At 40.1% G+C, this 12,966-nt stretch overlaps 1 protein-coding gene and 1 non-coding gene across 2 annotated transcripts; both read left to right on the top strand.

Moving 5' to 3' along the window:
• Positions 1-11,343, top strand: dnaja2a (DnaJ heat shock protein family (Hsp40) member A2a). Its single transcript, XM_071488777.1, has 9 exons — positions 1-158; positions 1,489-1,548; positions 2,631-2,857; positions 3,037-3,117; positions 3,242-3,375; positions 3,466-3,662; positions 8,267-8,411; positions 9,496-9,623; positions 10,203-11,343. Exons 1-9 carry the CDS (start codon positions 81-83, stop codon positions 10,389-10,391), a joined length of 1,239 nt encoding a protein of 412 aa, XP_071344878.1. The 5' UTR covers positions 1-80; the 3' UTR covers positions 10,392-11,343.
• Positions 11,344-12,872: 1,529 nt separating this feature from the next.
• trnat-agu (transfer RNA threonine (anticodon AGU)) lies at positions 12,873-12,946 on the top strand. The gene has a single exon. It is a non-coding gene; the product is annotated as a tRNA-Thr (tRNA).
• The last annotated feature ends 20 nt before the right edge of the window (positions 12,947-12,966 follow it).

Consider the following 12,966-nt stretch of genomic DNA (forward strand, 5'->3'; position numbering starts at 1 on the left):
GAGGCGAGCAAAACATTTTCCACCGGCTCTTTCTCTTTGTCCATCAAGCTCCCCGCTGAAGCGACATCCACAGCAACACCATGGCCAATGTTGTCGATACCAAACTATATGACATTCTCGGAGTCTCTCCGTCCGCATCTGAAAATGAACTTAAAAAGGTAACTACATGAGAAAGGTCAAACAAACCGTGGAATATGTTATTTGTCTGTTTATAGTTTCTAACTGGCAAAATTGGCACGATCAGGAAGTGCGTTGCTATGCGCCGCTAGCTAACGTTAGCTGTGAATCGGGCTAGCCGGCTAAACCAGTGAGCTAAGTGGCCTGGATGCGCATATGACGATGCGGCTCTTTAACGATTATGGGTTTACTGAAATCAGGCGGCGGTTCTGTGTTTAGCTACGGCAGCTCTGTATTTTTATTGTGTTAAACACTGCAGTTAACCTGGGTAACGTTAACCGAAAGCGAGATTGAGCTAACTTCGTTTGTACGAATCAGACGATTGACCTCAGGTTAGCTTTAGCTGTGGTGTTCGTCATGGAGCTGGCTGAGCCTGCCGAAGGTTGTGGAGAAATGTAGTGTGTGTGTCCCAGAGGCTGGACAGTAGTAGCGGTTAGCTGACTGACAAACTAACTATTTAAATAATGAAACGAAGCGGACTTGCGCTTTAACCTTTGGATCACAGATACTTGAATTGGCGTCACTGAACGTCCGTTGAGCCGGCTTCACGTTAAGTTAATGTAAACGTTTGACATTATGTAGGGTCATCTCTTACAGACACCATCACAGTAGAGCCTGAATGTTTATTTAGGCCAGAAGTGGTCGGGCCAGCCCATGATATAACGGAAAATTAGCGGTAAATTCAACTGTTAACGTCTAATCATCCGTCGCTAGCCTCAGCTAGTTAGCTACACTCAGGTATCATCATAACCATCTGATTGTGAGCATTTTTAGCCACAGCTCCAATGTTACACGTCTTTAGTGTCCAGCATTTAACTCACTGTTTATATAGTCAGGCCCTCAAGTGACTTTATTAGACGTTTTTTCCGAGACTTTTTGTTAAAGAGTGTTAACGGAACCTCATATTTGGCTCGTGTTAGCAAGAGATGCTAATCAGCATACGCACGTTTACCTAAACGTTAGCGATTACTGTAAATTGTCAGACATTTTGAGCGACCGGTGTCTGACCGGAGGGAAGCTCCAGGTGTAATGTGCATGAACAACTGTCATCGCTCCTGGAGACGGTTAAACGGTTAACATGATACCGCTGAACATTAACGTGTTGTTATTTAAAGGCTTCGGGCGGTTACAGGTAGTGCTTTGCCGGCGACACATCGGGTTTCGGCATGGAGTAACATGTGATTGCATAAACGCTAGAGAAGGTTCCTTCGTGTGCGTTTGAGTCATGCCGGCGTCTTAATCCTATAAACAATGCAGGTCTGCAATGAACGTCATGTGAGCAATAAGGCTTAATGTTGTTTCTGCTTCTAGGCATACCGGAAACTGGCAAAAGAATACCACCCTGACAAGAACCCAAATGCTGGTGACAAGGTAAGACATGAGTGGCAATCCCCTCCGGCTAAAACTAGACTGAAATTACTCGTCATACACGGGTTTAATAAATGGTGGATGGGTTGTGCTGTTTCTGTCTCAACGAAAACGGGAGCATAAATTACTTGTGGGATTGAGTGGTTTGTTGCGTCACCGAAAAGGCCTCGAAAACAGTGCCTTTTGGTGGGGGTGATTGGAACTGTTTTTTCCCTTCAGCCATTTTTAGGCGTCATGGTTGGTAACCAACGTCCATTATGGTTAAAACACATTTTTAAAAAATAGTTTGCAGTAAGGTGTGGTCTTTGGTTTTGTTACAGTGGATTGCAACATTTGTAAAAAGTAAATAAATACAGCTACAGTGTGAAGACCAAATACCTGGCATTTGGTGCATTTGAAAGCTTCAAGCATGCTTGTAATTATATTTTCTCTAGTGCTGACAGTACTCTGAAATTACTTTCCATTTTATTTTTTAAAATTTTTTTATTGCAAGTAGGGTTGAGCTTTGACGTTAGCTACTGTCATCATGTTTTTGAACATGCATTTGAATTTCCTGAGCTCCCCCTATATTATCATTACATAGTCATCAGCTTGTAAAGTAGCATTTCTGGAATATAAGTGGAAACGTGAAAAATTAAGGACCTCTTCTCTATCTCCATCTTCTCCCATGGCAGAGTGCCATTTTGTCAGCAGGGGATCACATTGTTAGCAATAGGAAATGGCAGCTCAAGAGAATTGAGCCTAGAGGTGGTAATTTGTAATAGTGAAAACACGTTGTGTATTACCCAGCTCATCCTGCCCAGTGTCAACGAGATGGACTCATAACTCAAGTTTAATTTTTGTTGAGGTAATGTAAGCGAGGTGCTGATTGGGGTATGCGGTAACCTGCCGTGGGAGATTATTTTGTTAACTACTTCAGTCCTCTTACTGTTCCAGCTTGTAGCATCACGAGGTCATTTGAAACTATTAGTTGCTGCTCTGTGCTTACCTTAATTTGCTATTTATTTTCTTTGCAGCTCTACTGTTGACAAAGCACTGTCACTGACAAAGTGCATCTTTTTTTTGTTGTTGTTGTTAAAACATAGTTCAAAGAAATCAGCTTTGCTTATGAGGTGCTGACCAACCCCGAGAAAAAGGAGCTTTATGATCGCTATGGAGAACAAGGCTTGCGGGAAGGAGGTGGGGGTGGCCCTGGGATGGACGACATCTTCTCCCATATCTTTGGTGGTGGACTCTTTGGCTTCATGGGTGGCCAGAGTCGCTCCAGGAATGGAGGTCGGAGGAGAGGAGAAGACATGGTCCATCCACTCAAGTAAGACTAAGCTTGCACATAAATGACTTGAGAAATAAGTTTTCTACTGTTTTTGTAAATGTTCTTTTGTAATTGGAATTAGTTAAAATCTCCTGACTCCTCTGTACAAGCCAACACTGTACTCCAACTCTTCTGTCTTGTCACTTCACAGTATGTAAACATTACACTTTTTTCTACAGGGTGTCACTGGAGGACCTTTACAATGGGAAAACAACTAAACTACAACTTAGCAAGAATGTGCTGTGTAGCACTTGTAATGGGTAAGTTGGTGCTGTGGTCCACATTGATGTTTACTTGAGTATTTAGTCTATTGCATTGTTGATGTTCTGTTAATCCTGTCACGTTTTCTCAGTTTAATCTCTCTGTGGGTGTGTATCTATGCAGGCAGGGGGGCAAGACGGGTGCTGTACAAAAATGTACAACATGTAAGGGGCGTGGCATGCGCATCATGATCAGACAGCTGGCCCCAGGGATGGTCCAACAGATGCAGTCTGTGTGTACTGATTGTAATGGTGAAGGTAAGGGACATGTTGACCCAGGCCGTAGTCAGGCATTTCTTCTGTGTATCATTAGCTCTGCCTCACTTTGTTTTCTCTAACCCACCCCAGGTGAGGTTATCAGTGAGAAAGACCGCTGTAAAAAATGTGAGGGCAAGAAAGTGGTGAAGGAGGTGAAGATTCTGGAGGTGCATGTGGACAAAGGCATGAAGCACGGCCAGAAAATTACCTTTGGAGGAGAAGCTGACCAGGCTCCTGGCATCGAGCCTGGGGATATAGTCCTTGTTCTGCAGGAAAAAGAGCATGAGGTGGGTGGGCCAGTCTGCAAATGCTGAAGCCATATTCATCATACCCTACCCTACCCTACCCTGTGCACTCTGTGTCAAAATAAGCCAACCCAAAACTTCCCACTTCTCGATTCTTTAGAGTTTAAATTGCTTTATGGGCTGCAGTTTCCCTGTGCCTGTGAATTTCCCTTTATCCATAAAAAGTACCACATGTATGGAAACAGCCATTGGTTGTTTTTGGTGCCTGCTACATCAGACACAGGACTACTTCTACAAAATGACTCAAAAATTAATCTTAATTAAATAAACTCTCAGTAGAAGGGAATTTTCAAGTCAGTGTTCATATTAATGAGCTGCCTTGTTCAAAACTAATTAGATAGAAAAGCAGCAAAAGATGCCTGAGTGCAGATTTATAGAAATTCAAACCTCATTTAAAACCTTATTAACCAAAGATTTATTAACATTAGTGAGTGCAGCTCAACAGTTCTCACAGCTTCTTTGCGATAAAAGTCAAACTCAAACAGTCAAACAGCTCACTTGAGATGACAAAGACCATTGTCTGTGTTAGGTGCTATTCTTGTTCTGTAGCTGTGCTTTGTCCCTTTCATACTTAGTGGTTTTTGTGAGACAGTTTAATAAATGGCCTACCTTAGATTTAGGGAGGCAAAAGAAAATTTTATTTCGTGGAATCTTCTATGTAGCGCCCCTTTGCCCTCCAGGCTTTAATAGGGGTGGCTAACCTGAGCTCTTTAATTAAAGTGGTATGTCTACCATAAGTCTGTATATTACTTTACCTTAGTCCAAATACCATACTGGCATCAATTGAAAACACTGTTAAATCACCCTCACACTTGACTTAATGGCAGTATATCAATAAAATAAGCATTCACCAGGTTTAAAAAATATAGGAACTGTTTACTTAGAATCGCATGGAAAAATCAATACAACATCCAAAAGTTTCATCCAATATCAACAATGGGCCCTTTAAATCACAGCAAACAGGCAAACAGAACAAACAGTCCCAGACCGCAGGTGCAGGAGATGAGAGGACAGAAACAGCGTCACCCACACACACTTGAGGAGTTAGATCCACAGCTGATGATGATGACCAAGTCCTCCGCTCGCAACCAGTCCGGCTCTGCCGAGTCCTCATCCCCTCGTCCGGCTCTTTGCGTTGCAAAACCTCGCTAATAGAGTTAGCTTGATGCTAGCATCCTAACGAAGTCCATTCTAAAGCGCTAGCCGATGACGCAGCAATAACAATCATACTTCCCAGATGAGTTGTCCTCTCGAACTGATTAATACCACCAGCAGGTAACAGAAAGAGTCCTGGTCGCACAGTTTCCCCTTATGATGGCAGAAGTAAATAAAACTGTAAATATTACACTATACGGCTTACAAACACAATTTCCTCAATCGGTGCGTACATCCTCCGCCTCCGTCGTCTCTGCCTCTATCTCCCAGCATCCTTCTCTTCCCGCCCTTTGATCTGGACTGTCATTGGCTCATAAATAAACCAATCAAAATCATACATATGAATCTTTTACTGTATAGAAATAAAACATCATCACAACATCTCCAGCACTCTTAAAACAGGTAGGTTAACAGGTAGGTAAACAATAAATACATGAGATTCCAAACTTATTGTATCATGTAATATTAAAGTCTTTTAACCTCTTTTTAAATACTATTTATTCTATTGATGAATTTACCTTTTTTAAACTTATTTATTTGTTTATTCTTATTTATAAACCAAATAACTTGTAACGCCTAAAGTTAAAAGGGCTACATTCTATCTTAGCACTACCACTGGGTGTAATGTAGCAGCTTTGGAAGTATTCATTATGACAGCTTGTGAAAAATGAAACGAGGAAAAGTGTGGAAAAAATGATCTCAGTTGGGAAGGGTAGATATCTCCTCAAAAAATAACATATTGTTCCACATTAGGAAGCAGAGAGAGGAAATTTTTCTCATGCATGCATACTTGCTCAGGTAAGATAGCCCAGAGCAGTGCAGCAGTTGGGTCACCTAGCCATAGTGTTTCCCTGCCTTTGGTCTTACACTTTGGCTGGATTCCACCATTTCCTGGATGATAGTTTCTTTATTTGCTGTTATTTAAAGGAATGATGATATGGTGATGTAGCCATCTAGAGGCCAGTGCACTGTTGTATATTAGTGTTTGTTTCTTTCCTTAAAAAATATTGCATAGATATTGCACAAGTCAGTGTACTGTATGCTGTGCTTAAATTCATACATGGTCTTACTTCCATGTGTTGAATACAATTGAAGCTGTCTGGTTTTACACTCTGTGATATGTGTGCATAACCAGTTTCATGAGTGCTATCACTTCTGTGAAGTTTACAGAGTTACATGAGCTGTTTGTCTCAGCAGTCGGATCCAGATGGTTGTGCTTCAAACCTCTCAACTGTCTGAACAATGACGAGCAGGTTGTCTTGATAGTGCTGTGCCATCAGAGCTGTACATTGCGCAAACACAGGACGTGGGATTACCTGAGTCGATACAGCCATGCTGAACATTGGCCAACTTGTAATAACTAATAGGACTGGATTTACAAAAAAAATCAACCAATTTCCAATTAATCATAATTTTTACTTGACTGATCCAATATTGATTCTGAAAATCCCAAGATTAATTTTGCATTTGTGCCTTTTCTGAGCAAAACATGTACATCTATGACAAAATGTTATGTGTATACAGTGATCACATGTTGTTAGACATTCAGCTAGGGCTTCATGTCTGTTTTGTGGAAATCAAGTTATTACAACTTGCACAAAAAGGTTATTTTAAGTTCAAAAGTAACATGGATGATAGTTGGCCACGAGTCACTGAATGACTCTGGCTGTCTTCTAGCTAGTATAGAGATTACATCTAGGATAGACTGAAAAAGACTTTGCACACTGCTCTGAGCTCGCTTTGTGTTTGTTGAAGAGAGATGATCTCTGAACAGTTAGTGGATTCCACTTTATTCACTCTGCTGAGGAGCAAAGACTTGCTAGCAGCTGTCATCAGACATCTATGTCTTGTCAACACAAACAGTGCAGATGAATTGTGCTTAAAGTGATAATTAGAATGAATGCTAATCACAGTCCATGCATAGCTGTAGTATTTATTTTAATATTAAATTAATCACACTGTTTTATAATCAGTTAAGCCTCCAGTGTGTATTTGACAGTTTTATATTCAACAAAACAACAGTATTTCCCACTTGTTGAATGTAGAAGAAGAAATTAAAGATCCCGGGATAAATTCTAAGAAGCACTTTACTGAACATTGCTATTTATCAGATGTTACTGAATCATCATCACATTAAAATTAATTTGATTTGGGATGGTGTTTTAACTTAGCACTCATAAAGCACATCTCTTCAGACAAACGAGCAACAGCCAACTGAAGTGTCCAGCTTATTGCTGTACACTGCTTAACTAAATCTAATTTGGAACAAACAGTAGAAGTCAAACTTTGTTTCACCTGCTGTAACCAGGTTTGTCAAAGTTAGCTGTGCTTTATTGTCAAACACTTAAATTCATATCTGATCTGAGGTATATAGTCTCACCAACACATCATGACTGACTTGTCTAACACCTATAGCATGTCCAATTCCATACATAGTGTTTACACACTGTAAATTGATGGGTTGAAAATGAATTTGTGAGTGAAAATGTGTGCTGAATGTGGTACCCAAACTTACCAGCATGTTAGGTGTGGGTTTTGTTCACTGGCCAGCACACCATCTGTGGCAAAGCATACTTCAGAGGCGCCATTCATCAGTTTTTGGACTAGCTTTGGTTTTTGAGTAAGACAACAACCTGAACCACGCCTCTGTTTATAGTAATTTAAGAAACAAAGGGGAGCGATAATAACATGATGTACGTTAATGTGTAGACAGCAATCAATAAGCAAATCAAGAGACAAACAAGTCTCACTAGTACCTGACATTACCGGATCTCGCTGCTGCTGTGATGATGAGCTGAAACTATTGGTTACACAACAGTTGTTATTCTTTGTCTACTGTTTAGCAGTTGAATCTTAATTGCCACAGGTAGCTGCTCCTGTCAGAGGAGGACACCGGCTTGTACAAGTCAGGTTGCCTCAGACAATGCAGATTAATTTTAGCTGAACTGGAACAGCAGGCTGCAGCAATGCCCCTGGCTCTTTGTCCCAGAAGGCTCTTATCATCTATGTCAGAATGTGTCAGTGGACAGTGGAAGCAAAGTAGGTTACTACATCTGGCAACAGAAATACAGCTAATGTTGACTCTAAAGAATCAGTACTCTGGAAGTTGGTGTGCCATTCCTATGATAATACATGGAAATAAGGTAGAGGGGGCAGATATGTATTATATCATAAACAATGAGAACCTTAGCTGTTGTGTTAACAGCCAGGTTAATTTAGCTGTCAGTGCATTCACTAACCAAAGATAAGTCAAAGAAACAGATGTTTTGGCTTGCAAAACAAAAGTAAATTCACATATTTCATTTCCTTTATTCTATAACTAACAAAGTGTGTGAAGAATATTTTAGGCTTTCACAAAAAAACAAGTCATCCATGTTTGTCAAAACTCCAAAGTCATAGAATTTTAACCATCTCTTTATCTCAATTTTCAGACATACAGGCGAGATGGCAATGACCTGTTCATGAACCATAAGATTGGGCTGGTGGAGGCGCTGTGCGGCTTCCAGTTTATGCTGAAACACTTAGATGGCAGACAGATCGTTGTGAAGTACCCTGCTGGCAAAGTCATTGAACCAGGTAAGATTCCTGTTGCATTTGTGTAACTAGGAAAAGTGTTTATTGGCTTCGGGCACCTCTTGTTCACACAGATAAAATTATCACACACTGAGACTACATTAAGCGTCTAAATCTTAAAACAATTTGCATCATCATAAGCGTCTCCAGGTCAGTTATGCATAGAGCTCTGTCCACAGTGAAAAAAGGCTTTTTACAGCACCTCTCCACATTAAAATGTGTTTGGAGCATAATTCAACTAAAACTATTAGGAAAAAGTTACATACTAAAAACAGCTGCATTGCATGATCAGTTATATCGACATCTAAATGCGTGATTATAGAAAAAGATGACCCCTAAACGCTACATGTTACCCAGCAGTCATTCTCAAACTGCTGTGCTTCAGTGGTAAAATCCTTGTTTTCTAATCACATAACATCTGACAAAATCAACATTAACTCAAAGTAATGATAACAGCTCTGTTATGGATTCTGCTACATTGGCGCCACTAAAGGTTGTCTTAACTTTGCTACCACACAGCCATGACTTTCACTGGGCTGGCTTAGGTCATCATTTTGCAAAAGCTCCATTTACCATGTACACACTGAAGCACTAAGCCAGTGTTTTAAGATTTGTACTCTGGAGGCTGTTGCAGGGGAAGAAAAATGCTGTTTTATTCTGGACGGAGAGCTGAAACAAGACAAAACATGCATTTGCAGATGTAACCATCTTAATGTGGCTGTGCTCAGACTAGAGTCCCTGCTTAGAGCAGAGAGGAATCTTTTTAGAAAGTACTTGGACCTCAGTGCTCAAGTCAGTCACACACCAGGACAAAAGGATGGGAAAGTGGGGTCATCAACATCCTCAGTGAATTCTGGAAAGACTTTGGAAAAGTTACCAACACATTCCTCTGAGACCATTAAGTTATTACTGTCCATTTAGGGTACCTATCCACCGTACAACTCATGGGAAGTTGTGGATGTAGCAATCATGCAGTACGCTGCGTGATTAAGTTGGTGTCTCTAGAAAATGTCGATAGAAATTGTGAAATTTCATAAAAGTAAATTGTGTATAGACTTCTTTTTTTAACACGCTGCATCTTTTCCAGGCTCAGTCAGGGTGGTGCGAGGAGAGGGCATGCCACAGTACCGAAACCCTTTTGAGAAGGGAGATCTGTATGTCAAGTTTGAAGTCCAGTTCCCCGACAACAACTGGATCAGCCCTGAGAAACTTGTGGTATGACACGTTACTCCTTTCATTATTGATCTGAAATGTTTGATCTGTTATTTGATTACATTGTCTCTAGATTAAACAATACTGAAAGGAATCATTAGTGGGAGCCATATTGTGGCTCCTTTGTCCTTTGGGTAATGATTTTTTTAGAACATGTAATGTACAAGGTCGTTCTACGCAATGTTGTGTATTTTAGTTTCAGTTGGATTTCAAATCATTTAATTGTTAGGCTGTATAACATGAATTTATTGGCACTGTATCAAAATGTGTAATTGTGTCACAGTGTAGATTAACTAAACTGAGTAAACGCACACGTTTCTTTTTAAGGGGAAGGCTTAGACTACCACAAGGAGGAATTTGCTGCTAAATTTATACCAGTAATTCTATTCAGGGATTAGAGCTTGTCTGGCCATTAATGGGTTACTTATTGAGCACTTACATTCACACAGTAATACTTCTTATGCTCCCTGAAGAGGTTGCACTCTTGGCCCCCAATCATTTCTTTGATTCTACTGCGTGGTTAGAAAACATGATGAGACTGACTGTTTAGGCTGCATTGTGATGAATGGTCCTCATGTGTAGGAGCTGGAGGACATGCTTCCCTCACGGTCAGAGCCGCCTCTCATCACTGGAGACACAGAGGAGGTCGACCTGCAGGATTATGACGTGAGCCAGAGCTCAACATCAGGTAACCGCAGAGAGGCCTACAACGACAGCTCCGATGAAGAGGGCGGACACCACGGACCAGGAGTACAGTGTGCCCACCAGTAATCTCATACTCTCTCTCACACACACATATGATCCACATACTACTTTGGATGAAAATGTATGAGTTGCAGAGTAAACAAGGAGGTAGGTCAGGCTGAAAAGGCTTGGTAGTTCCTCAGACACGGATCAGAAATGTTAAATCATGGCACCTGGAATTGTTGGTTGTCTTTGACTGTGTGCTTGGATTATTTTGATCTGTGTCTGAGGAACTCACACTGGGGCAGCCCAAAACTTATTACACTGCACCTGAAACAGACTTTAAACAGCAACTTCAGGTAGAAGTATTTTAAGATTTATCAAAAAAAAGGTTGCCCCAGTGAACACCATGCCCTGCAGGACAACGATCTGGTGTTCAAGTTGAACCCCCCCACCCCTTTATTCCTCTGTCACCCCTGTATAAGTCCATCCGCCCCTGCTAATGCGAACTCCAGATCAAAGGAAGGAATGTTTCTTGTTTGCTGAGTGTGTGACTTGCATTTTGTTTTCATAGTATTTACATTAATTAATTTAAAAACTAACTAATGTGCATACACAGATAAAGCAGCTGAGTAATGTGACGTGCAGATCCTTGGACTTGTGTATTCATGGACTCATCCACTCAGCGCCATTCATAGGATATGTTATCAGATTTTTACAGCTTTATTTTCTTTGTAGGTTTTTACATGTGTTTTTCCTCTTTATATTTTAATTCAGAAAGAAAATTGGTTATTGTGTATATCATTGAACTGGTTGTTGGTAAGCTTCATCAGCTGCTGTATTCAAAGCTGTGTGATTTTTAAAAAAGAAAAAATTACAAGTGAAAATGAAAAAAACCTATAGCCTGTATCTGTGCTGAGACCATGTGCATGTAAAAAGCTTTGGTTCCCGCACTTATCAAACATCAGTCAAATAAAGCAGCACACTTCTTAAGAAAATGTCTATGAAGTTGTTGAATAAATTGTTGAAATATCACGTACTTTGTATGTCTCCTTGTTTTTCTTCATTGTCATTTATAATCAAACAAAATGATAAAATAAATGATAAAATACCTGTAGTGGTTGTATCTAGCCAAGCACATTGGTTTTGATGTGAGAAGTCTTTGTTGCTTACACTTTTGCCATCATCCAAAAACAACAGGGATACATAGAATTTGTTTAATGGCAGCAAGACCCTGACAACACTACAGTGGAAACAAAAACAACAGTTCATTTGAAGAAACAGTGTGTCAGTGAGTAGAACTAATCCGCAAATACTTTCAGCATTGATTGCCAACTGTCCTCATTAACTGTTGACACCAAATGCCACCTGCCCAAAATGCCATGATGCCCATTTTAGATCTAACCTCTAATCTGAAAAGTTTCCATCATTAGTCAGTCATCCCATAAACTTGAGGTCATACTCAATTCCCAATGCTAGCTGAGTATATGGAAAGCTGTCCAGACAAACTGCACTGTTATAGGCAGGTATTTGAGATGACAGATAATTACATGTTCATGACAGGGGAAATTTCTTTATTGTCTATATTGTAAATTGTTTAATTTCATTAGAACTTATAAGCCTAAATTACGTTTTTCTGCTTTAAATATGCAGAGGTTGAAAAGGCATTCAGAAAAATTTCTCACTTTCATGTATGGGATTCGAAGAGTCACACAGCTAGTTTGGTTAAATCAAGTTAATTTCAATAAAATTCTTACTTTGAAATTTTTAAATTACAAAATGTAAAAACCAATGTGTACATTTAATTCCAACAATCATTTTAAAAAGTAAAAATTTTAATATATGGCGTGTATAAAAATACAAATCTAAAAAAGTTCTTGTATTTTTCCAAAAGACTGACACAATGAGGCACACTATTTCTTTCAGACCTATAATTAAATACTAAAATACTCTTTGATCAAAAACATAGGAGTCCTAAAACTGGAACTGGATGGCCCTTATTTTTATTTTTATTTCTCCCACCTTGTGTGGAGCTGCTTTTAGCCATAGTATATTCATGAATAAGGAGCCTTTAGGGGTTTGGATGTCCTTGGTAGAAGCTGAGGTAACTGAAGGGGCATTTCCATTTGTCTATTTTGACAGGGTTCCTTGAATGTATCACATATTTAACGAAAAATGCCAGGTGATAAAGTCAAGGGCCCATACGAGCCAAGGCGCAGGAGAGATTAGCCTCCCACCCACATCCGTAAAGTACACTGGGACGTATTTTAGTGATGGCTGCATGCTGTTCTTCCCTGACGGTATGAAATGAGTTTCAGCAGGAGTACCAAACTTGCTGAACTCCCACCATATTACGACTATATCTTCAGCGATAATGTGAGTCGTTTAGCGCTGTTTAGAAATGTGCCAGTAAAGCCCGCAGCGGAAGAGATAACGTTATGAATGTTGTTAGCTAACGCAGATGTTATAAGTCTAAAATAAAAATGAACTAAAGATTACGTCAGTGCAGTGTGCATTGTTCCCGGAGATGAATGTTTATAAACGCATTTTTTGCGCTTCGAAAACACCGGCGCCGTGGCTTAGTTGGTTAAAGCGCCTGTCTAGTAAACAGGAGATCCTGGGTTCGAATCCCAGCGGTGCCTTTTGGTTTGGCGTCTCTCCA

Source organism: Trachinotus anak, unplaced genomic scaffold (assembly GCF_046630095.1).
Source record: "Trachinotus anak isolate AG129_WGS33_773 ecotype Australia unplaced genomic scaffold, CSIRO_AGI_Tana_v1 ptg000011l, whole genome shotgun sequence".
Classification (NCBI taxonomy): Eukaryota; Metazoa; Chordata; class Actinopteri; order Carangiformes; family Carangidae; genus Trachinotus; species Trachinotus anak.

What these genes read in the sequence shown, in the direction of transcription:
- dnaja2a (XM_071488777.1), top strand. Translation starts at nt 81, where the DNA reads ATGGCCAATGTTGTCGATACCAAACTATATGACATTCTCGGAGTCTCT. An exon ending in CTGTGTAGCACTTGTAATGG is followed by an intron (nt 3,118 to 3,241) that starts GTAAGTTGGTGC and finishes GTATCTATGCAG; the next exon opens with GCAGGGGGGCAAGACGGGTG. An exon ending in TACTGATTGTAATGGTGAAG is followed by an intron (nt 3,376 to 3,465) that starts GTAAGGGACATG and finishes AACCCACCCCAG; the next exon opens with GTGAGGTTATCAGTGAGAAA.